Source organism: Carettochelys insculpta, chromosome 3, assembly GCF_033958435.1.
Source record: "Carettochelys insculpta isolate YL-2023 chromosome 3, ASM3395843v1, whole genome shotgun sequence".
NCBI classification, from domain to species: domain Eukaryota; kingdom Metazoa; phylum Chordata; order Testudines; family Carettochelyidae; genus Carettochelys; species Carettochelys insculpta.
In genome coordinates this window covers 31,758,947-31,785,570 of record NC_134139.1, presented here as the reverse complement: position 1 = coordinate 31,785,570, position 26,624 = coordinate 31,758,947, and the positions used below count along the sequence as shown (strand labels likewise).

Sequence of the window (26,624 nt, the reverse complement as noted above, 5' to 3'; positions counted from 1 at the left end):
AGTATAAGCCACCAGGTAAAAGGCACTCATGTTTCCTTTACCCTATTTAGGGTCATTCTCCACCTAGCTGAGGCTCCCATTCTGATGTTTCCATGAAAATCTGATGACCACAGGTTTTGGAATAAGAGAAAACACCCTGCTAAGGACTAGAAACAACATGCAGTAGAGTGCTTTTTCACAGCATTGCATTCACTCATCAAAACCCTGATTTCTGTGAGGTGCTGTTAAAAGGTTAGACTTGTCTCTTCAAATACATCTAAATATTGCTTGCAGCGGCTTCAGCTTCAACACCACAATGAAAAGGTACATCCCAGTGGAGGCGGGAGTTCTTAAAAGTGACAGGTCTGAAAAGCTGCTGTCTTCTAAATGCACCAGCTCTTCTGAAGCACCTTTGTTGCAACTCTCACAACAAAATCTACCCCAGATCTCAGAAGCAGCCTGTTCTCTGAAAAAGCATGAGTTTCAAAACATCACATCACAACTCAGGCAGCAACATTAGAAACAGAAAGGAAGGAAAAGGAGCCATATGCAATCCTGATAGGAGAACATAGGGTGTACCAAAGTATTTCAGGCTAGCTTGGCCAGCAGGGGAAAGGCAGAATGCCTCTATCAGCTTCATTTGAGAAATCTGGTGAACAGCTTGTTTCAACTCTCTCATTTGTCTGATCTGGATTGGAATGCAAAAACACAAACCAAATAGGCTAATTTTCAATTACTCTAAGTGTCTTGAAATATTTATGAACAATTGTTGGTATTATTGTATTAAAACCAACCCAAAGACTATTTAACATAATGGATAGTAAAATTAACTTCATCAATTTACATCACATTAGGAAAAAGATCTCTCAAAGCCTCTCTTGTTTGTTTTCAATCTCTTTTCTTTTGCCAGCTATCAGGGATAACAAGAATGCTGAATGCAAGTTACAGCAGATGTACGCCGTGTGGAAATGAAAAAGGAAGCCTACTTCCTACTTACGCACATAAATGGAATGCTACATGAGCAAGATGAATATTGGGAATGAAGAGGCCACTGAGCTAAAAAAGGCTGGAAAAACCTGGTAATATTGGTTCCAATCCTAAAATAGCTAAGAAATTCAGCAATGTGAGGAATGCTTCCAGCACCACCACTGAAGTCCCAGAGGAATTGAAGATACTTTTCCAGGGTCATTCAGGACATCTCAGGATCATTATTCCCAACACTAGCTTGTATCTAGTCTTGCTACTTTTACTTTTCATTACTGTTCCTCTACAGAGGAAAAAAAAAACAGAATCGTGGAGCTCTCTAGGGCCATTCCACATCAGTGTCACACAAGCACAAGTATTACGAGTCAGTTGCATGCCACACCCATTGGGTTTACATTGCCTTTATCACTCAACAAGATGTGCCTGAGTGTAGGGTCTATTAACATAACTTGTGTGGCACTCACTGCCTATGTACTTAATGGTGACATGCACCAAACAGATACCTCACTGAAGATATTTATTACATCTGGCAGGGATCTTTCCTATTTGATCTCATTGCTTTCGACAGACCAATCACCAGACCATAACTAACAGGAGAATAAAAATTGTTTTTCCTTTCCTTTCTACATTCTACACACACACACACACACACACACTAACATGTGCAATGTAGAAAATTATATGTGCCAGCAATAGGCAGTTGTCCGTGAACTCAGGCATTTGGTGACTTGGCTCAATGCAATGTAGGAAAAATATCAATAATTTAAAATGTCCATCTTCTTGTAAGTTTTCTTGCAAGCAAAAGGAAAAATGTGAAGAAACCATTTTTCCTATGCCCAACACAGATCTGCAATAGTCAGACTATTCAGGACAAAAGGCACAAAGAATAGGCACAAGGCACAAGCTTCAGCAAGACTCTTGTTGGAAGGTTGCACTGTTTGTCAGGGTTATTAAAGTATTAATGATGGAAAGAAGCACCCTTGGCAGCACGCCCACTTCTGGTGAGAACATCAGTTGGACCAAGTGATGGGCTGCCAAAATTTTAACAAAAGGCTCCCTCAAAACTGTGCCACCTCTGTTGGTGAAACATGACGTTTTAGGAAAAAAAAGTCATCCTGCTCCTCACAAATCCTTAAGTCCTTCAACTCCTCCCTCACTCAGATCAAACAAACAATCTCTGTCAAGCCTTCCCCTCGACTCGGTACGCTTTCCCCCACCAGAACACCTTGTGGAAGTTCCTTCGCAAGGCTATTCTTAAACAGAAGGTTACTTACTCCATGTAGTAACTGAAGCTTTTGAGATGGGTGTCTCAGAGTGCTCACTTCAGGTGACAGTGCAGCCCTGAACCTTCATTTGGAAAGTTTCATCTACACTCATCTGGGTCATGTGTGCATGACCCACACACTTTCTGGGCGTGGTATACCATCCCACTTTGACCACTTACAGAGGGAATAATGAGTCTACTCTACAGCCTTAGTTAACAGACAGCTGCCTTTTAGCTCATACAGCAGAGGCTCATATTCTAAGCTCCAGGGGTCCTAGGTTCGATTCTGCCTGTTAGCATTACAAGTAGGGGATCATCTGGGATTTCACCTGGGAAGACTCTGAAGCTTATAGAGCCTTGAATGACAAACATTATATTCATGGATCTCAATATGCTGGGTAATACAGTTCTGGCCAATGCAGAGGCTGATCCAATTAGCTATAAAAGGTAATTCAGCAGAGGCATTAGAATTCTTCCAAGCAATCCCCTGATCAACTCCAAGGTGATACTGATGGTGTCTAGAGGGTCACCCTGGTTGGAAAGAAGCACTAGTCCAATGCAAGACTTTCAGGCTGCAAAAAAAGGGAAATTTAGTGGAAGGAAACTCCCAGAACTCCTACCATCAAGAAAACATCAATTCATGTATTGGCCAGAACTCATGATATAGCCAAGGTCATTTCTCCATTTGACGTCTTTGTATGTTAAGACGTAAACACAAACAGTGGAAAAAAATTAGACAAATTTCTGAAACACAGCATTATAGGTAGCTTTCTGAGCTACCCTTCCTGGATGCAAATCTACAGTAAAGCAGGGTCTAGGAAGAAAACATAAAGGTCACTACTAAATCATGTTGTGACTGTCAAAAGCAAATTACAGTTTTGAATGTTACTGATAAAGAACATCACAAAGCTTTTATGTTAACTGTTTCCAAATGACATCCCAACTAAAAGCTTTCTGTGAGTGCTTCTTTCACTTATCCCACTGCATATGTCATTGGATTAAATGCAATGAATGCCCCTCATCCCCAGGTAGAGGGGGATTCACTGCAATCCTGCAAACCAGTGAACTGGGAACTAAAATCCTTACTGGCAGCTGCACTGACTTACTGATAGATGAGCGATATAAAATGGACGCAAGCAAAGGAAATCAAAGCCCAATAAGACATCTTTAGGCTACATCTCAGGTAGTAGCAGCAAAGCCAATAGCTGTCCTTTATAGCTTAGATTCTGTCACATTTTCCTGCTGTTCTTTCGCAGCTGTACTTTGAGCCTGAGCTACACTATCATTGGTGTCATCATTTTCCTGCTCAAGCCTAAGCTACTTCAACAAGTGCATGATGGAAACAGACAATGATTTTATGTTCTTTAATCAAGATAATAAGCCACCATAAATAATCTCATCTGCTACTGCTGGGTGACAGTGAAACCCTGAAGAGCAATTAATGAATGTCTGTTACTTGAAGGAGGACTGTACAAGCCTCACTTATGTGATGGCTCAAAGTGCAGGTAGAGGGTCTGACACCATGATTTATTAAATTTCTGAGTAGCTGAAAAGAAAATGAAGCCGTTGGAGACTAGAGGTGATTATTTATATGTTTTTGGTCTCCATGAAATGTCACCTTAATAAAACAAGAGCTGCATCTGCTGTCTTCTCATTAAATGGCACAGTTTTCATGGTTTTTTTTTAAAAGAATCACAGGAAAATGTATTCTAAAAGGGCATGTAACCCTGCATTTTCAGGGCAAGGATATTACTCTGGGCATTTTTACCATAAATGGTCTAACTTGTTACAAAATTATTTGGGGAAAAGTTTTCTTTGCGTTTCTGAAGTCAGCTGTGAGAACGAATCACAACACCAATGTTATGGTGTGTGTATTGTTTAGATAGCAAGGTAAGGGCAGACCAGAGGTCAAGATGCTTGGGAGGGTGGTACAAAGGACCTCAGACCCTTAAAATAATTTTTAGAATGTTTCCCACTTAGGGACCCTTGCTCTTTTTTGAGCAGTAACGGACTGATATTTCACTAATTTCCGATTACTCCTATAAATCCTACTCAACTTGAGTATTGGGTTACTGAATCAAACCCATCATGTTTTTTTTCCCCACTGAGAAAAAATAAGTGGGGTAAGATTTTTTAAAAAAGCCTGAAAGTGAGGCTTTAACACTTATTTGCTGTTTTCTAATTGGAAAACAGTTCCCAGAGTTTAAATGGATCTATTGTAAATATTTTGCAATACTGTTAATCAAAATTCTATTTCAAATTTACTTGAAACGGTTAATGAAATTTTTCATTTAGCCAAAACTGTGTTTTTTGGGCATGAGAATAAGTGAAAAACATTGGTAAACACATTCAATTAAACTTTTGGAAAAATAGGATTTTTTTTTTCAGTTTTTGTAAAGGCTTTGTGCTTTTTGTTATATGGGCTGGTTTTAGTAATGTAAGAAAAAAACGTGTAGAATCAAAACATTTCAAACTGTTCTAATCAAAACTTGATTGACCTTGTACAGAATTCTAGTCCTCATCAAAAAGGATGATTTTTAACTTAAATAGTACCAGGATCTGCCTGTCATTCTTGCATCTTTTTGTTCTCAATTACTATCAAATATTCTGCTCTCTTGTTATAAAATAAACCGAGAAATATTTGACTGAATAAATCCAGCAATCACAATGTGCACACCTATTTCAGTTTTCCACCAGATGGTATCAAATACTTCAGACTGACAAGCAGGGGTAGCATTTCATATGCTCCAGGTACTTACGATAAAATGGAACAGGGATTATCACTCTATTGCAAATGCTTTAGGGCAGCTAAGTACTGATTTTTTTAATAACACTTGCCATATAAAGGCATCCCATGATGAGATACAATTCATAGAATTTATAAAAACCATAATTCAAAAAGCCATCAACAGCTGGTCTTCCCTCAATTTCTTCTGGTGAGGAAGAGCGGCACATACTAAAACAGATATTGCTCCCCAGATGATTTACACTGTATATAAACTTCAACAATTTATATTGTCTCACATAATTTTTTCCTTTCAGAAAGCAACCATTGCCTCTGCATAGCAACAACTATTTCTGGGTGACAGTTCTACAGTTGCTAAACTAGTATCTAAATATATAAAAAATACCTTAGCATTACATATAATCTAGACTAAAGAACCATGACAGAGCATATTAAAATGTAACAGTACAGGAATGACTTCTTCAGATCATTTACATAAACACTTCTGAACTGCTCATATAATCAGCTATGGAAGACATTCAAGTTAAAATACACCTTCCACATAATAAAGCAAAAACTGATCACTAACACATCTTATTAACTCAACAGCACAATTATTCACAGAAATTCAAACTAAGTAAAATATCATTAGTATTCGCAACCATCTCCCCACCCCACTACAATGTAAACTAGGACCCTAAGGCACAAACATATGCATCATTTTAGAATCATGATCAGAAATGAAAATGAGTCTTTGAAATGAAAAAGTCTGGGAAATTGATCTTTTGCTCACTTTTTCTGAGAGGTAAAGAAGTTATGCTTAACTCAAAATTAGGAATGCTTCAAACTCTGCAGAACAATAATTGTGTGCTTATTCATAGAAAGTTTATTCTTATTTCAAACTGGACCAAATCCTTTCTCCTGACTGGGCTTTGAGATAACAAGATCCATGAAATCAGGAAAGGACATAGAAGAAATCCAACATGCAGGGCACCCAGTTGAGTTCTATAACTATTCTGTATGGGCTTGGGTATGTAGAACCACCTATCGCTTCCCTTCACTCCCTCAAACAAGAGTCTCAAAGAGTGATTTGCAAACAAACCTATGAACTAGGAAGGCTTACTATGCTCGTTTAAAAGTCAGGGGGAAGTGGCACAGAAAGTTAAACGATTTGCCCAAGGCCATGCAAAGTCTGACAGAGCAAAAGCACAACAAAGGACATTATTTGAGAGGAAATATTAGAAGAATTAAATATATATAGTCCAACAGAGGGGAAATATGAATATTTGAGGGGTTTGAAAAATAAGGTGGAAAGGGAAGAATTTTATTTAGTGGAAAGGGAAAGCATTTATTTAAATGGAGCCAACAAATATGTAGACAGCCGTATCAAATGTATCAATAAATATTATACAGCTACAAACATTCAGACCCTCCAGAATCCCTCATAAAAATGAAGATTGTCTCATCACAGCCTTCCATCCACTCAATTCTCTTCATAAGTTAAAAAAATATCTTGGGAGCTCACACTAGAGATGTGAAATGTAACTTACCATTTACCCACTTAACCAACTAAAGGGGAGGGGGGAGTGGCTTGAGCACCCCCCCCCCCCACACACAAAACACACACCTGTGGCAACCCTGAGGGGCTGGACAAAGCCCTGCCTGCAGTGGGTGAGGGGCTGCTCCAGCCCCCACGCGTTACTTGGTATCAGTAAGCCTCATCCATTTAGGCTGTGTCTTACTGGTCAGCTGTTATCATCCCTAGCTCATACAGTCCTTGTGGCACAAACTGAAGATTGGCAAACTGGTTGTGACTAACCAGCAGGAAAGTGATGTGCACACCATGTGTCCCCTTCTGAAGGTACCCATCTCCTAGCCCCTTCACATTTAAGCCAAGAGACTGTTGGCACAAGGTTCTTGCCCAAACCCAGCTTCCACAGTGTCCAATGAGCAAAGCAGTCACTCTAGCTAGAACTGACAAAAGGTGAAATTTAGGCTAAATATCAAGAAAAGTTCCAGGAAGTGCAAGTGATAAATCTTGGGAACAGAATCTCAAGAGACCTGGCAGGTGTCCCAACCGAATAGCGCATATAAAACCAAATGGGGCAAAACACTAATGTACAACAGGGCACAGTTCCACATTGGCACAGAGATGGACACATAGGTCTTTCCATCACTGCACAATCACTCTCATTCAGAGTTCTGAGCTTTACGGCACTAGGCTCATGTGCACTCTGCTTATATGCTGACATTATTCTGCACCATGTTATTCAGTCCAGTAACTCTTACATGATCGCCATGATCGCCTGCTCTAATCAGCATTGGCACGAATGAATGAATTAACTCTAACATAATGTGTAGCTACATTTAATTGTCTAAATCTATGCTATCTTGTTTTCTTCCTTTACTTCAGACACAAATTTGTGATCATATAGAAAACTCCTCACCCCACTGCCCATCCAGACCTTTCAAGCATTCATAATGAGTTTATTGGGCAACATTAAAATGCTGGACCATTCCACCTGTGAACTGTGCTGTTCTACTGCATTCAAAAAGCAGTTGTGTAATTTCCCATCCAAGCTAAAATGTCTAATGTTTAAATGGTGTAGTAGATGATTTAAGGCACAAAGCACTACTAAAGAGATCAACTTAGCAAAACGTGTGAAATTTCTCTTTCTATCATATGCAGCACAATCAAGGATATAACACCATTTATGGCTACACTAGAGTGGAAGGAGAAAAACATACCCTTTCTGATACAGGGGGAATATGGGTTAGCATGCATGCACACATACAAGCTGGGTCTACACGTGCCCCTTCCTTTCAAAAGATGCAGCACCTCATCAGCATAATGGCAGCTGCGGCAATTTGAAAGTGCGCCACCCATGGAGATGGGACCTTCAAGAGGACCCCCCCACAGTTTTCAAAAGTCCTTCTTCTGATCACCATAAAGTTCTCCATATGAACTTTCCTCCACATCTTTCCTATGAGGACAAAAGCTTCTGTACTCCTAATGGGAGTATGAAACCCATCATCATCAATAAAACCAGGAAGAAGTCCTGTGGCACCTTAACAGATATTTTGGAGCATAAACTTTCCTGGACAAAGACCCACTTCATCAGATGCATCTGACGAAGCAGGTCTTTGCCCACAAAAGCTTATGCTCCAAAATATCTGTTAGTCTATCAAGTGCCACAGGACAACTTCTTGTTTTTGCAGATGCAGACCAACACAGCTACCCTTCTTATACAGTAGGGTCTCAACATTGATGAGAGTTCCATGTTCAGAACCCTCGTGAATGTTGATTTTCGTGAACATGGGAGTGGGGGGCAGCTTGGAGAAGCAGCGGCTGTTGGCACTCCCCACCCAGACAAGTGACATCTGTCTGTGCTCCCTGCCCCGGAGCCCCTGGAAGTGGCAGCTGCTGGCGCTCCCAGCTGGAGCCCTGGGAAGTGGCAGCCTCAAGCAGCCGCTTGCAAATAACTGAATTCCTGAACATTAAGTTCACGAATGCGGGGACCTTATTGTACTCGCCAACACTGTCAATCTTTTTGTGAAAGGATGCCGGCATTTTCCCTGGTGACAGTGGGTTCCTCCATTGTGCACCCATGGACTTTCTCCCTCTTTTATCATGGCCCCCTCTGGAGTTATACTGCCGTTGGCTAAGCCCCTGTCCACAATGTCTTTGCATAATAGCCTTTTCTGTGGGTTCAGAGGGGGAACTAATGCTGCTTTGAGCAACTTTAATTCTGACAATTTTCTACCATGAAACACATCTGGATCTGGGACTCTGTATAGCAACTCTGAACACCAATGTTCCTGCTGCATGATATGAGTAACTGTCTGCAGCGACAGTCTAAAGCCCTTGGAAGGTCATGGTTACAGGTGAAGCAGATGCCCAGCCCTCCCTAAACTGACAGCTCCATTCCAGCCACGTTCTAAAGGGCTTGTAGACCTTTCTGGAGATCACTTTAATTTTCTTTTTTTACATGAAAATTGCTGTTTAATATCCAAGTAACTTTCACAGTGTACAAACGTAGAGGGCACATACAGTAGGTACCCTTCAGCTGGTTAAGCACTTTGACATTCCCAGATGAAAAGTGCTGGTGCAATTAAAAGTACTATTATAATACTTGTAATTTGAAGACTGTCATAAGGATATTTCACGTAAGATTCTGTTTTCCAGCTGTGATTTCTTTTCAGAAAAAAATACAGAGGAATGTTAGAAAGCCAAGCTTAGTGAGCATTCCCTCTATAAATTGGATAAAAGTATTTAAACAGTGATCGCTTCACAATAATTCATGGATGACGCATAAAAACAAATGTTTAATATTCCAGGTTCTGACAAGTCACTTTCTGAGGGATTTGATGCATGACCATTACAAAATCTCACCCCGTCAGTGAGTCCCCAGAAATGTATATTCTTTATGTTATTTATGATTGCTCTTCTGATTGCAATCAGCTTGCTTTCAAGTAGAATAATAAATAAATAAATACAGCCTGTTAACCTAGAATCATTTGAATCTTACTTCTACTATCAATCAGCATAATTTTTCCACTGACTGCAACCCAATTAAAATCCAATTAACTCTGTAATTTGATGGAAATTGCTATCACAGAATGCATCATAGAAGAACCTGACGGAGAAGGAAGGGTGTTTTGTGGTTAAAGATTGTCTTGTAATACAAGTCAGGAATCAGGAACACAATTCAGTCCCATCAGGGTCAGTGGATAGACCCACAGCTTTAGACCAGACATCCGACTCTCAAGTTGCTGAGGTAAAAGTTCTAACACAATCTCTTATTTCTCACCATAATACTTGTTTAAACAAAACAAAAACAAAAACAAAAACCTGTGTCTATGGCTCTTTCATTTCATGGAGTCAAGGGTATCGACTTCAGAGGATCTCAGTAGTGAGAGGGGTTTATTAAAGCCACAACATATGAGAACCAATACCCAGGCAATTTGAAGTGCAACCATATAAGACAACAAGAAGTCCTGTGGCACCTTACAGACTAACAGGTATTTTGGAGCACAAGCTTTCTTGGGCAAAGACCTGCTTCGAAGCGGGTCTTTGCCCACAAAAGCTTATGCTGCAAAATACCTGTTAGTCCATAAGGTCCCACAAGACTTCTTGTTGTTTTTGAACATACAGATGAATGCAGCTACCTTTCCGATACATACAAGGAGAGAGATTAGTTAACATTTATGTAGCCTTACATTCCCCCTACTCCTACAGGAAACAAATATCTGTGACAGAAACTCAGTGCCATTCAGTGGAATTCACCTGGTGAGATAAGGATTCCCACAAAAACAAATAGAATTTCCTTCTGCAGGAGTTGGCTTGTTAATTTTGTAATGAGAACGACACTGTTGCTTTAATTTTTTTTTTTGGAAAAAAAAAAGCGGGAGCGGGTAATACATATAGCATATTGGGGACCCAAATTGATTGATATTGGCAAAATGGGTGAAATATGTCATTGATGTGCAAAGTATTAGAAATTTCAACATGTCCAGAATTAGCCAGCTGGGGTTAAATTCTACTCTCACACTGCAATCAATTTACAAAAAGGCTGAAAAAGAGTTTTGCTATGTATTCAACTATAATTAGCTACAAGTTTTGTGGCACATGATACTTACCATGGAAAAATTTCTTAGTAAGAAAAATCTACCAAAAATACATAGTAGGGGATTATGTACCTCTTTCTGTTAAAATATTATTTTAAGAAGAATTCCAGCGTATGCAAATTATTCACAAAATTTCCTATTTCTCTCTCTTCTGCACTGTATTATAGAATCATATTAACTGAACTATATATTCTATGATTTAAAAAAATTCCACAACAGTGATTCGCTGATACTACTTAGGTAATTAAAAATGGCATATTATGTTTTTTCATAATTTGTACCTGACTCAGAAAGCCTTGGATCTAAAATAGCATAAGAAAAATTGAGGAAATAAAAGCCAAAAAGTGGGGAGAGCAAACAGTTCAGTTAAGTCAGCAAATGACTCCCAAAATGTATTTGTAGCTAAAAGAAACAATTCCTGACAAAATCATTCATGTTTACATTATATTGCTATTGAAACAGTAGAATTACAAACTTGTAATAATTTTTCTTCCATCTATCAGATTGCATGCCTTTTCCTCATTCTCTCATAACTGATTAATAATTCCCCCTCCTTTTTAATTGCATTGCTATGATAAAGCAGTAGAATTCAGTGAATGTCATTTATCAACAGTGCAAAAAAAATGAGTAACTGATCACAACAGCATGGCAACTTACAAGTATTTTTCTGAGACCACTTTTTACAAAATAAAATAAAGGACTTTTTAGCATACCCAGATCTAATTATACACATACGGCTGTGACTCTGTGACTCAAGCAATGTCACTGATCAAACTTCATCTACATCTCTATAAAAACAGTCCTGTATGTAGCACCTTGAAGACTAACAATTGTGTTAAGCAGTGAGTTTTTTTCTGGGAAAGATCCATTTCATCAGATTGGGAGCAGATAATAAGAGTCCAGGGTTTATATAGTGGGGGCGGGGGGAGGGAGGGAAAGGAAGGAGGAGGAAGAGGGGAAAAAAAGGAAGAAAAAAAATAAGGGGAATCACCTATGAGTAATAGGACCTGTGGAAGAAATAAATTAAGTTATGTGGGCTGAGTGCCATTCCTGGGAATATCAAAGGTGGGAAAGTTGTCCTTGTAATGTGCAAGATAATGACAGGTGACTCTCCCTCCTTCCCTCCCCCCGCCTTCTTTTTCTCCCCAACTCCTGCCTCCCCTCCCCCCACAATTTAAACCCTGAATTCTTATTATTTGCTCCACATATAAAGAAGTGGGCCTTACCCACAAAAACTCATTACTTAGCAAAAAACAGTTAGTCTTTAACGTGCTACAGGACTGCTCCATTTTGTGAAGCTACAGACCAACACAGCTACCCCTTTGAGACTACACCTCTATGGCAGAGCAAGAGGAATGGCAAAATTCAAAGCAGTAGGAGTTCTAGTCACAGGGACAATCTTAAGTTATTATCTGTAGAATCCATGCATTACAAATGAAGCGCCTTACCCTTTTTCTCAAGTTGTAGGTTAAGATGAGATTCCTGGAGAAGGAGTGAGAAAAGGCGGTATAGAACTCCAGCACTTTCTGTAAGGCATCCCTTTTAATCACATGAAGGTCACAGTAAGTCAAGGCCCTTACATTAGCACAGGACTGAGCAAGGGTAGCTTCTTTCCAGAATACATCGCCAAAAACATCTCCTTTGCCTAGAGAGAGAAGTAAGCATGATAGTATCATTACTGCCAGGTAAGGTCTGCAACAAGGGTCACCAAAAGCTGAAATGAACTTGGTCACTCATTGCAAGCCAACGTGTGCAATAAAAATACTCCGCGCTCCAAATTTCAGCTGCACACCTAAATAAAGCACATACTTTATTACAGATTCTTTTTGTGGAAGTTACTTTTTTTTACATTTCCCATTTCTTCATTTTTATGTTAAATTACGGGAGTTCAGAAGAACCCCCCACACACCTAAACACAAAGCCACAATTATAAAAATGTAATGTGAAAATTTCCTTTGTACTCATCCCACACAAACATCACACAAGAATACTAAATATTGGTGAGTCATTACTTTTCCAATCTCTTACTCAACACTTGTTGCATACAGATTATGACAACAGTGCATTAGGTCCGGCAAGAGAAGTGAACCACCCAAAGGGCCTCTATGTCAGAGAGAGTTAAGAATGAAGAAACACATAAGAGATCAAGAAGACTTCTCCAGCAAACTAGAACTGAGGGATATCACAAGCTCTCCTTCTTTTCCACTAAAGTATAAACGTCTGCTATATTTCAAATGTCTATATATTGAACTCATCCTTGGATGCTCCAAATCCACCTATTTTGTATGTACAATTTGGTTTCCCCAGAGTGAGAGCCAGTAGCATCACTCAAGGAGCCATGTTGGTTCATTCCCTCTCCTTCCACTTCTCACTACTCTCCTAACAGAACCAGGCACGTTATTAAAACTGGGTATTTATGTGCCACCTGCAGTATAATTACCACCTTGTTTGCTTGATTGCAAATTGTAACAATAGGGGATCTGCAAATACCATGGTAACATTAAATACTGTGAGGCAGTAAATAGTTTTATTGTTATTAATAACAATGGTGTTCATTGTTTACATATTTTTTCTGTCTGAAGAATCTGCTTTCTGAATCAAGATTAATGATTAAGACATGATCCCAAGCCTCATAAGTAGATGGCATCCACTCACTTAAATACAGACCATTGCCCAGAAGGCACTTACTCCCAACAGTCACTGAAGAGTACTTATGTTTTTGCATCATGAGAAATATGCATTTCACTGGGTAAAAGGGGCTGATTGACCTCTGTAATAAATGTGCTTTGGATCCAGAATTTCACATGCAATTAGTTGAACAACTGTTCAAAAGTAAGGCCACGTGATGTTACCAAGAATAAGTGTGGTGGCGTTGGCAGAATGTTTGCCTACTAGCCTGAGCAAAATGAGGAACTCCTGAAGGTTAAAATTCCAGTGTTGTCATTAAAATGGCACATCTCAGGGAATTTTCCCCTTCCCTTTAAATAAAAAAAAAAAAAAAAAAAAAATTGGCTAGATCTTCATGACTCGATGGCTTCACAGAAGTTGATGGACTTATGCCAATTTACATCAGCCAACGATGTGGTCCAACATCTCTAACATATCCGGGTTTGATTTTTCAGCTCATTTCATGAGCAAGTTCCACTCTGCTGTATTTCTGTCAAGAACATGGGTTTTTCAATTATTTTTTTCCTGCAATTTACAAAGCCCAAGTGTCTACCATTGGCTGTTAGCCTCAAAACTAAGTGAAGACATCCAGTGGGTATGGGGAATTATGACCAAATTTGAAAAAAAAATTGTCAGAAGAGAAGGCTAGGGAAAAGTCCCATTGAAGCAGAAACTTACTTACACCCATGAGTTAGACACATCACATAGGAATAATCATAGTCTTACTCACAACTACCTAACATTTCCACATCCATATATGTGTCCCCTTCTCATTCTCTCAGTAAAGCAAGGTGATCAGTAAATATGGGCAAGACTAAGGCTATGTCTACACTATCCTGTCGCTTTCAAAAGGGGGATGCTAATGAGGCACTGCAATGAATATGCAGTTTCTCATTAGCATAATGGCAGCCACAGCACTTCGGAAGTGCTGCCTTTGATCGCACATGGCTCATCTACATGGGGTCCTTTTCGAAAGGATGCTGCACACTTTGAAATCCCCTTATTCCTGTAACCAAAGAGGTTTCAAAGTGTGCAGAGCCCTTTCAAAAAGGAGCCTTTGTAAAACGAGCCACACGCAATCAAAAGCAGCACTTTCAAAGTGCTGCGGCCACAGTTATGCTAATGAGGGACTGCATATTCATTGTAGAACCTCATTAGCATACCCCAAATTGTCTCATTAACAACTCCCTTTCGAAAGGGGGCGGGGGGCTAGTGTAGACATAACCTACATGGCTGAGTTTTGTGCCAAATATCTATAATTTTAAAAGGAAGGAAAATCAAACAGAAGGAACAAAATGGATCAGTCCATTTCCTTTGGGGAAGAAGAGTATAAGGGTAGCAGAGGGACAAGAACGTAAACATGGCTCATACTGGGTCAGACCACAGATCCATCTGGCCTATTATCCTGTCTTCCGACAGTGGCCAATGCCAGATGCTCCAGAGAAAATGACTAAAACAGGTAACCATCAAGTGATCCATTCCCTGTCACCCATTCCCAGCTAAAGACATTCAGGCTATGTCTAGACTTCAGGCTTCTATCAACGAAACAGCACTTTTGTTGACAGACTACATGTCCAGACTGCAGATCTCTGAGAAGAGATCTGCCGGTTGAGAGCATTCTTTTCACATCCCTGTACACCTTGTTCCACAAGGAAGCAGGGATGTCGTGACGAGGGGGCGGGGTCTGACATTTGGCCCTGGATAGACAGAACTGTTGGCAAAAGATACGTAAAAGCACTGTGCAGTTTGCTTATATTTTGCCATCAGTTCTTGGCAATCTAGACACAGCCTCAAAGAACAGGGACACCATTCCTACCCACCCTGGCTAATTGTTGGACTTACCCATGAATGTATCTAGTTCTTTTTTGAACTCTTTTATAGTTTTCAAATTCACAACATCCTCTTTCTAAGAGTTCCACAGATTGACTGTGGTTTGTATGCATAGACTAGTCACGCTCTTCACCTACCCCACCACTTCAATTCCTGAGATAAAGAATCTAGAAAAATAAATTGAGAAGTTTGCCACAATGTTTTCTACCCCACACCCCTCTTTCACTGCATTTCAGACACACACAGGGACATCAAATCAGCCCTAAAGCAGATGACCTAAGCTTTTACCATCAATCATTTATATACCTGTTAGGTATTGTGTCTGGAGCCCTCTTCCATTTTCCACTCACTAGCATTCTGCAGAAAACCAAATAATTCAGTGCTTGCTGTTTGTCTTAAAGCATATGTAGACTCTGAAAAGTGATGCAGTAAAACTGACACAACATTATGCCATATTTATTTTCCTCCAGTGCCTGCATATGAAATCTTCTGCTCAGTTTACAAGTCAAAAGAGGATTCTTTTTCAACCACCAGCACTGTACGCTCAATCTGTGTGTTTTCTGCCTCTCAAAAGCAGCCTCACTAATGACAAGGCTGTCATTGGAACTTTGCTAATTATGTTATTGCTACTGTGCTAGAGAGAACAGAATTCAGCTTCCCATAGCTATATTGCTCTGCAGTGTTAATAAAAGTAAAAGTTGGTTTGCACAGTAGTGCAAGCAGACATCATTCAAAACCATGCAGGCAACAGATTCAGTAGCTGAATAATATATGTAGGAGACATGCTGCAAATTTTGATTCTAGGTGTAAATTTAGAACCCCACAAACTTCAGAAATTATTGGATCCATTGCATGCCTTTGTCTTGATCCTGTTGTTGGGGCCTAGCGGCAAAAGATATAAAGGGCTCTGCATCTTAAGACTTTCTCCAAAGCTTGTTAATGTCAAGAGGCATTTTTCCTTTGACTTCAGTGGGCTTTGGATCTAACACACATTGAATACCTAACAGAATCTTCATGTTAGAACCACACTGAAGTAAACATAGCTACTCATGTATTACACCACCAGAGGCCAGAATCTGGCTTGATGTCAGTTCTTTATTACATATGAGATTAAGCTTCCACTTGCTTTTGAGATGATCCAAAAATGCCAGACACTTTACAGCTATTGTGTTTGATAGTGTGCTGAAATGATCCAAGGACGCTGTGGTGCAATTTTGTGGAAGCTTCCTGATACTGCTCTGTGTTCAGCAAATATTGATGTCTCTGAAACTCACCAGAATTACACACGTGCTGATAAGATGCACAATCCACACAGAGCATCCTCAACAAAAGGCTTTCATAGAGCTGAGGCTGCAGGATTTTTCCTCTCTATCCAAACAAACGAAGGCTCAGACTAATGCAAAATAAAAGTAAGGCCAAAAATGGGAAAACCCTTAGCCCCCTCGTGATTCTCTTCTGTGTAAGTATTTGACTAAAACATTGTTCTCATGTTAAAAAATATCTACTGTCTCTGCGTACTGGTCCTGCTCTAATTATGCCCTCCAGTTAGAGTGAGGGCAGAGGACTAAAAGCCAGCCTGGGGCAGTCGACCCTGATTCTGCTCTCACAACAGTTGTATTTATATGTAACTGTTAATTTCAGTGGCATTATAAGGATAATGCAGAGATGTAAGCAAGACCAGAAATCAAGCCCCAAAGGGCTCTCTTTTTGCATGTGCAGCTTGGATTAAATACCTTCCCAAGAAATGTAAACAAACACCTTTTTCCTTATTTTCACATGAAGGATGTTGGACTTCCGAGGAACTTCCGAAGACAATTACAAGCATTGGGGCATGGGCAAATCTGTTCTTTTGACATAACTTGAGGGCAGTGAAAAGGCATCAGAAAAGCCTTGAACGCCAGTGACGATTTTCTTGTAAGAACACAATATTAGGGGAAGGGAGAGAAAATATTACCTGCCCCAACTGTCCATCTGCACAAGTTCACAGCCACTGCAGGGACATTTGTTCTGGTTGTCCAACAAAATACCCTTGGCAGGGGTTGGCATATGAAGGTGATTTGTCATACTAGGCTAGTAGGCTATGGCTCAAAGTCAGTAATAAGATACCAATCACTATTCAAACATTGAGCTGATCTGTGTTATTTTCTACTAGCCAGGGTTCTGCTCTGAATTCACAGTAGAACGGATGTAGAGAAGAGTTACTAGAATGATAAGGGGGAATGGAGAGTTGTTTTATGAAGGGAGACAAAGAGAGCTTAGTTAGCCTTGCAAAATAAAGACAGAGAGGATTTCATTCCACTCTATAACTACATCAGAGTGGTAAGCACCAGGGAGAGAGAAGAGCTATTTAATCAAACGGACTGCATTGGCACGAGAACAAATGGCATAAACCAGCTATGAATAAATTCAGGAAATTAGTAGGTTCCCAACCATCAGAGGACCAAGGTCCTGGAAAGGCCTCCTGATACAAGAGGGGTGGGGAACCATCTAATTCATTTTTAAAATCAGGCCTGGTGATAAATTATGTGCTGGGGGTTGCCTGTGACAGCAGGGGACTGACCTCAGTGACTCAAGGTTTCCCTTCCAGTCCTATGTCATGACATTTCTCTCTTCCTTTTCCTCCACTTGGCCTTAGCTAAATACTCTGTCTACACTCTAACAATGGGAAAAGGCTGTAGCCAGATTATCACCTTTTAGTTTCCCTTCCGCGCACAGAAAAGGGCCATTCCCTGCTCCCATTTAAACAGATAGGCGATTTGCCTTTGTTGCTGGCTGCTTCTTCCAATCACAACTACTGATATCTATTGCAGCTTTGTGCCTTACAGCTTCAGGGCCTTTTCCCACAGTCACCCAAGGCTCAGGGAAGGTACCATTCTTGCCAAAACATGTACATGGAACATAAGACAGAGTTAATTTTTCAAGCATGTATGTGGCAGCTATGACTATTAAATGATCCGCAGAACATCCATGAAATAAATCTCTCTTTTTGGGTGAATAGCTGAAAAACCTTCACTCTTGGCTGCAATCTCACAGAGCTAGCATGAAGAAAAATTGTTCTTTATAGCTGTCGATCCCCTCTCCCCTTATTTATACTTAGGGGCCCAAATACCACAGTGACGGGCCAGATATAGTTCTGTTTTACTTTATATAGGCTCATCACCATCATCATTATTGTACTATGAGAGTATATTACATTAAACGACAAGTACCAGGGAGAGAACTGTCTGCACAGTGGAATGCTTTATTCTGGTAGGTTCTTTATTTCCAATTTTATAAAACCTAGTGCGGCCAGTTAGACCTACTAAAATGCATACCAAATAGATTCATAGAAAAACAGCCGGTAGTATGACGATTCTTGGAAAGGAAATATAAGCAACTTTGCTCTAGCGCACTTAGCTTTTCATAAACTGCACATAAAATGTCAGCTTTTAAAAATGAGCATGCACATTTTCTCATTTTACATATTTAAAAAAATTCATGTATGCTGAAATAGAATGCTGAATATTCTGAGGTAGTTCCTCATGTATATTTACAGAAAAACTGCTAACTTTTGAGTTTCAAGAGCTGTAGCTGACTGGATTGAGAGATCTGCTCTGGGTCTGATTTGCAGACAAAAAGTAAATATTTTTACAATTACATTGAAGAGCAAGTCAAAGAAAACAGAGTGTCTTAGATGATAGGAGAGACAATATATTCCAAACTCACATTAACTCCTCAGACAGAAGGATACTTTGTAATTTCATTATTTTTCCACACAAGCCCTAGTCCAGATTTTCTAAAATTAGACAAATTGACAACATTCCCGAGCAGCATGAATTGGAAGCAATTTGTTACATTTTGGGATTATATAGGCATTCATTGTGAGCTGAGCATTCCACGTTTCAACACAAACATGCTCTATTTGTGAGATTCTCAACCTGCCATACAGCCCTGTCAGCCCACTGATGAGACCAGTGAGACATCCTCAGGGCCATACAGGTAGTGTGTGTGTGCGCATGTGCACATTATATTGTATGGATGCAGCTCACCTAACATATAGAGAGTTGCATATGAAGAACCAAATGGTAAACAGGTTGAGAACCACTGTTTTGTCATCGGACGAGTGGTTGGGACAATGAGGTACAGGCTGAACTCCTCTAATCCAGCATTCTCTTGTCCAACAGCCACCATAATACGGAATAATTTTAATTAGCAGGACAACCAGGTTTCCTGTGGTCCCCTAAAGCTTGTTTCCAGCCACCAGTCCTGGCTCTCAGTGTTCTGTACGTTATTTAGTTCTAATTTACCCCCAAATGTCTAATAAGTAGTGGAAATGTTGGTAATGCTGCTAGGTAACAGTGACCCCTCCATGGTCCATCAAATTCTCTTGTTCTACAGCAGTCAGGTCCCAACAGTGCTGGACTAGAGAGATTTAACCAGTACTTAAATCCTACAGAAATCTAAAATTTCTGTTGTATGCTCAAAATATATCCATTGTAGACCAAACCAAGAAGTTTATAGTTTGTAAGTTTAAAAAAAACCATAAATAAATGTCTTATGTAATTGTATTTCTGTATGTAATCTAGTACCTTTACTATCTATGGCACTAGAACTTGTGGTATGCAGTGTTTTCCTCAACGCATGTACAGTACTGCATCATCAGTTAGATTTCCACTAATACAAAGACCACCCTGAACAGAGAAAAATTGTACACTTGCTCTAAAGCTGTGCCCTGACCTAGCATCCTCTAATATTAGAAGTTTATGTTGCTATTATCACTTATTTATCTCTAAGAAAGAGACTGGAATACATCTTATGACTCAGATCACCATCAGGAAAAAAAAAATCACCATTTCCACTGTGACTTTGCAATTTCTTAAGCTGCAAACTGAATGTGTTTCTATGTGTTCCTATGTGTTTTTAACAGTTATCCAGGAAAACATCATACATGCACAGCTGAGTTAATGCTCACAATAAAATCCTTACTTTTGTGAATTACCAGATTATTAAGAACTTGATCATCAGTTTTAATGTTGCATGAAAATATTAGAGAAGCACTTGGCACCTCATAAGATCAGGCCTTATGTCTACACACAAAAGTTTTACTGGATAGCTATGTTATTTAGGGCTGTGATTTGTGGAGGAGGGGGATCAAAATAGCTCTGCCAGTATAAGCCCTAGTGGAGATTCAATTATACCAGTATAGCCAATTTCACCTTGCAAAACTGGAATAAGATATAGGAGAACAAGCATTCTCATACCAACATAACTGCGTCTACTCTAGCAGCTTTTTGCCACTTTTATTACTTCAGCATGTTTAAAGTGGCACAACTTTAAGCAATACATAGGTCGAGCCAACAAATCAGAATTAGGTATGCAAGTGATCAAAATTACAGGCCCACAACAGTATCCAGAATTATCTGCATTTGCCTATATGGAGCACAGTTTCTGCAAATCCAACTCAATATCCTATGCTATTGGATGGGTGGTACTAATATTTATTTTTAAATCAAAATGCATTGCAGATTCATTCGGAGGCAGAGCTGACTGAAGTCAAAGGAAGCCTTTCAGTCAACTTCAATGGGCTTTGGATCACAGCCTTGGCTAAAAGGCTCAGAATAATATTCAAGGGTGTCTTTTCTAATGGAAAATGAATATATGATAGCAGGTATAGGTACACATACATGGCTACATATCTGTATTCAGACACTGGCCTGCATGATTGCAATGGGTGCAATTTTTCCAGTTTTCCCTTATGTCCCCCTTTAGATGTTCCATTTCCATTTCTTCTCCTTTTTCCTTCTGACCACTGGAAAAAACTTCAATTACATTATTGAATTATTTTTGTCAAAAAACCCAAACAAACTATTTTTGAAACTTTTCCCAAGATATATTATTTTCAACCACTTCTTATATTAAAAATGCTTATATATAACAACATCTATTTAGTAGTAACCCATTTCTTGAAAGTTGCCAACTGAAAAGGAGTTCAGTGTCTCTAGACTCTTACAACTCTTGGTCATGTAATAGTAACTGTACAATTTGGGTGCTGGTGTATTCGTACATCATTGATCAATACACTACCCACATGTTACTAAAAACTGCCCATGTGTAACTAGAGTACTTGTAATGGAGTTTTCATGAAGAGCCCGTTCTGTCAGTCAGAACTTCGTCTCACCAGAGAAGTCGGTCCAATAAAAGACACTATCTCCCCTGCCTTGCCTCTCCTGTGTAACTAGAGCACTTGTCAGCCCTGCAGTTGTGTGCTGTTCACACAGGTACAGTAGTCTTAAGGGAGTAGTTCCAGAAATAATGAAGTGAATTTGGCAGCTCAGCATACCCACAGAACCAGAGGGTATTTTACGTAGAGTTGCATTTTTTTTTTTTTTTTTGGTTATGAAACAAAGCCACATGATGTTTGTCTGGTTTCAGGTGTCAAAAATTCAGCCCAGCTTCCTTAAAAGAACTGGTTGAGGTTCACGAACATGGCCTGTCTTTGCCCTAAGACCTTTTCTTTTTCTCGTCTTAGGAGCTCCGAGGAACAATTTGTCAGTTGGTTGGAAACAGTGTGATATCAACACATTCTGCACAGCTCTTATTGTACACTATTTGCAGGCTTAAGCAAGGAATAGATATTTTTGTGACAGAGGACTTATAATTTCTGGTACAGCATGAAATATAGTGACCAACAACAGATTTACAGACAAACTATCAAACCAGGGAGACTCCCAATACCAGCAGTACTTCTTTCCTAGGTGTCTTAAGCATGTGACCAATGAGAAATGGCTGCACTGCTGCACACTTTCTATCCTTCATTAGAAGGACAAAATCCACATATGTAGGGCCAGCTCCTGCTCTGAGACAATAGAAGCAAGATCAGCTTCAGGTTGTGTACTAATTTTACGTTAGACTCTTGTGTAGGTTACATCTCAAATGTAGGATTAAAAAAAAAAAATCAGACCAACCAGATTTTTCTCCTCAGTGATGTTCACTGAATACGCAATTACAAAGACCATTGGTTGCTCTGAACAACCTGCATCAAGGCTAGCAATCTAGCATCAGGGAGGATTGGAGTAGGCCTGCAATTCTGAAGAGACCCACGTACCTGTACCAATAGATGGAGTTGGGTTTTAATTAGTCATTCTGCTTTCAAAAATAAATTACTGTTGAAGTTGTAAAGTGCCATCTTATCACAGCACAGAGACATTAGTTACTTTAAGATGTTCAAGGAACCTCACTAACATCCTGTAATCCAGTTCACACAATTTATTTCTTGATACTTAGATAGCAGCTGGATAGTTTTCATTCAAAATCCTATAATGTGAAAGCAAACAAACATTTTAAATTGAGCTGGAGAATAAAGTAGATATGTGGGGTAATAGTCATAAAAGTTAGTAGCCTAAGTCCCTTTTGTAAAAGGGACCTAGCTCCTACGTTGGTTAGGTGCTCTTGTGACATTATCTTTGCTTCCTTAAAGATTTTAAGTTCTTTGTTTTGATAGCTACTAGTTTTTTTTCCCCCCACAGTAGATTTTAATCCAACTCTAATTCTGTTCTCATGTTTGCTGGTGTAAATCACAGTAAGGCCTGATCTGCATTAGAAAAGGTTTGCCAGTATAGATATATTGGCAAATCTGCCCAGTAGATGCACAGTTTATAACAGTTGTTTATACTATGTATAGATAGCAATGCCAGTACGACACACTAATGTTGAAACAACTATATATAGGTAGCGATGCCAGTGTGACAGTGTTGAAACAGTTATGGCTTAGGATGGTTATAAAAGACCCTGGCTACAGCCAGCCCCGAAAATCATGACCACCCAGGGAGCCCAACCACCTGCCCCTATTAACAGCATGCCTAGGGTTTGACTATGTTTGGACCTGCTTCTAGATTTAGGCCTCCTGGAAGGGAAGACCCTATGTAGACATGGGTGCTATACTGAAACTCCAGTGAATCACTGAAACAGTTATGGCTCAGGGTGGCTAAAAGAGCCCCAGCTACAGCCACCCCCCGAAAATCATGAACGCTGAGGGACACTTCCTCTGGGTGTCTGAAAGACCCCAGACTACAGCCAGCACTGAAAAATCATGACTTCCAAGGGAGACATCCCCTGGGTAGCTAAAAGATCCCTGGCTACAGCCTGCACCCAAAAATCATGACCGGCAAGGGAGACTACCCCCAGGTGGCTAAAAGACCCCAGACTACAGCCAGCACCTGAAAATTGTGACCCTCACCATGCACAAGCTGCCTGGCACCTTGCACAACACATCCTTTTATTGGTTCAGGGTCAAGCCATGTGATGTGGCTGGGTGCAGAATATTCCTGACTTTGTGGAACCTCCGGAGAGAGAGAAAATACAGGATGTGGGAGGTGGGACAACACGTAAATGGCTGAAAAGAAGTTTCTCATCCTATCAGACAAGGATGACCCCCACCCAAGCCGACACATGGGGGGTGCAACAGCTGGCCCCAGGCAGAGCAGAGGAAAAAGGAAGCTATGGGGGCATACACAGAACCACACCCCGCACAGCTGTGATACTAGCAAACAAAAGGAAAGAAGATTTTTCAGCCTCTCATGACCCTACAGCCATGGGCTTCCAGGTGCTGAACTGGAATGGTCTTCCTGTTGCCTAATTTCTCTGCACCTGAGAGCAGTGGAGATGGAAGAGGCCAGAGTGGAGAACTGTCAGGCACAGACGAAATATGTCTGGAGGCTAATGAATTTGATTTAAAAACATGGCACTTCCTCACTACCCTTCATTTGGAATTTTAAATTAGAACTGAACGCTACACCCGTCGGGTGACTATGATATTACAATATCGATATTATGTCAATTTTAGTGCTCTATAAATGAAGCTACTGGAATTTATAGTGAGGACAGGACAGGCACTTGGAAAAATCAGGCTAACTGACTTAAAATCAATATTATCTCATATAGTGTAGACACAGCCTTAGCCACTATGCCAGAATCAGCTGTTGACAATGAAATACCATGTTCCAGTGACGGACACCACTGTGGCAAGAGGGCACAGCAGCACAAAATATCTGCACAGACCACTCCGTCAGGGAGGGTGAACCACTCAACACAGTACAGCAACTAGGTGGGGCTGCCCAGCAAGTGAAGCCAAGCAAGCTGGAAGAATCAACTTCAAAGTGACATGCACGATGGGAGACACTGCTGGTGGGCCACCCAACAGATTTTACAGCTGCCTTCCCCAAAGCAGATTACCCCTCCTGTGTAGCCACCACACTTCATGTAAAGGGCTTTGCTTTGCCTGCATAGGAAAGGAAGCTGTCCTGCTGAGATCAGAATCAAGCCTTCTGAGCTCAAACAGGAACAATAGCTGATGGCTAAATGAGTAAATTAAAGCAATTTCAAAAGAACATTTTAAGAACAATTCTGTTTGTATCCTTTAAAATTGCAATTAGATAAAATTAAGTCAGCAGGAATTTCTCCACCCAAAGTAAATGGAGCATTTAAATGTCCTTCTGAAACAGAATGCGACACATTGAGCTCACATGATATTTTAAGAGAGCAGTCTCTTCCTCAGGGTTAGAGCTGTGTAAATAATAAAAACTTGTTTTTTGAGGACACGTGAACAGTACTTTTCCCCTATCCAGTAGGTAATTTTAAATAAAGTAAATAAATGTACATCCTGAATGCACAGAGCCCGTCCCCAGCCGCAGTAAATAAATTAAAGCAGCCAAGCCTGGATTACAATTTCCAAACTCCATATACAGAATGTCAGACTTACCTTGGGTTATATACAGAATCATTGACAATTTTTTCCATTGTTATGTTCCATCTGCTCTCATAGAAGTAATCATCATCATCATAAGACAGGGTGGGCCATATCTGTGAGCCAAGCCATGGGATCTGGCCTGCAGATCACCTCAGGCACAGAGCACCCAGCCACTGCTGTAAGCAGCTTCCTGCTCGATGCAGCTCTCTGACCCAGATGCCAGCGGGTGGGGGGCAGCTTCCCAGACTGCTCCCAGCCCCTTACAAAATCTGACCAACGGGAGCTGAGAGACTTTGCTGGTGGCAGGAGAGCAGGGGCTTTCTGTACAGCTTTTCTCCCAGACATCCAGAGGAGCGAGCAACATGGAACAGGCAGCAGTTTTGAACTATCTGGGGCCACAGCAAGCAGACACTCCCCCTCACGGTCCTGCACGACTGCTGGCCAGGAGTTGCCCAGCTAAGTCTCCTGGCCAGATTCTGCCTCGGGCACCCCAGACCCTCCCTCCATCCAGGCCCCTACTCCACCCAAACCCTCTGCATCCCCCTCTTTCACTCCAACCCCTGCCCTAGGTCTAACACAAACCCCTGCACCCCTCCTGCATCACAGTCCCCTGCCCCAGGTCACAACCATCTCCTTCACCCAAACTCCCCTCCAGACCCAATGCCCCCTGCTGCCCCACAATCCCTTACCCCATCCTCCACTCCAGACCCCGCACCCCCTCCGTTAATGTCATGGAAGAGTATGATCCCGACACTTTCCAAATCCTTGGATTGCACCCCTATCAAAAAGTACTGCCCATCCCTATCATAAGAGGCTTTAACTGTGATGTTTCCATTGTCAACATCTGAGGTGCTGTAGCGGTGGCTTGCCTCCACAATCAATGCATTTACTTAGACTTCTGGCTGAATCAAAATTACATGGGTGACAAAAGTTCATCTCCCTTGTGTGATTTGAGTCCAAGGGCTAATGGTATTTTAATCCCATCCTCTACCTGAAGCTCTGGCCTCATGCCCCAAGAACAAGTAGCATGTGCCCTGTACAGTTCTCTCAATGTTACTTGTTTGCTCAGGACTACTTGGCCTTCTCCTGGGATTTTGCTCTCGCCAGAGCTTTGCCGCCATGAGCAACTTCAAAATATGAGGGGGGAAAAATACCAACACCCCATGGCCTTTCTTCTTCATCCCAACAGCTCCACACAGTTCCTTTAACATCCATCCAGGTCAAAAGAGACCCATCGCACGTTCCTTTCAGGTCCCTTATTGCAGAGTCTGCCTTCCTTGCTGGGAGGCTTGTAGCTCTGAACTGCAAGTCTCGGCCCTTGGTTCTGGACTGAACTGAAAACTGAGCTGTGCAGAGACTTTAGCTTGCCATGAAAGTTCAGTTTACCCTAGGCCAGCATTTCTTAAACTATGTTCTGCGGAACACACTGGCGTTCCATAAACGACTCACAGCTGAGCCACAAGTTCCTCACACTGTTTTGCTATCATGCACAGATAGTCTATATTTTCTGTTGTTAAAACCAGATACCATGTTACTTCTTTCATTGCTATGATTCCTGTTTACATTACTTAATTTTGTTTGTGCCATATATGTTGTTGTTTGGTTAGTTTTTGGTCAGACAATGATTTTTTTAAAGAAAATTTTCATAGGTGTTCCTCAGAAAAATATTGTTTGGTGCTCCATGGTCTCAAAAAATTTAAGAAACATTGCCCTACGCTATCTACCACAGGCTAATATAGTTATCACATTTTACAGATGGGAAAAATCAAAGCAGGGTATCTATGGGACTTGTTCGAGGCTACCAAGGAAATTGGAGCTGGAGG

The 26,624-nt window shown here is 40.6% G+C and overlaps 1 protein-coding gene across 1 annotated transcript in view; it reads right to left on the bottom strand.

Moving 5' to 3' along the window:
• Positions 1–26,624, bottom strand: part of KCNH1 (potassium voltage-gated channel subfamily H member 1) — a 290,356-nt gene that overhangs the window by 100,778 nt on the left and 162,954 nt on the right. Inside the window, exon 10 of the mRNA XM_074988513.1 lies at positions 12,029–12,225. Within this exon, the coding sequence (XP_074844614.1) occupies positions 12,029–12,225 (197 nt within the window). The remainder of the gene's footprint in view (positions 1–12,028; positions 12,226–26,624) is intronic.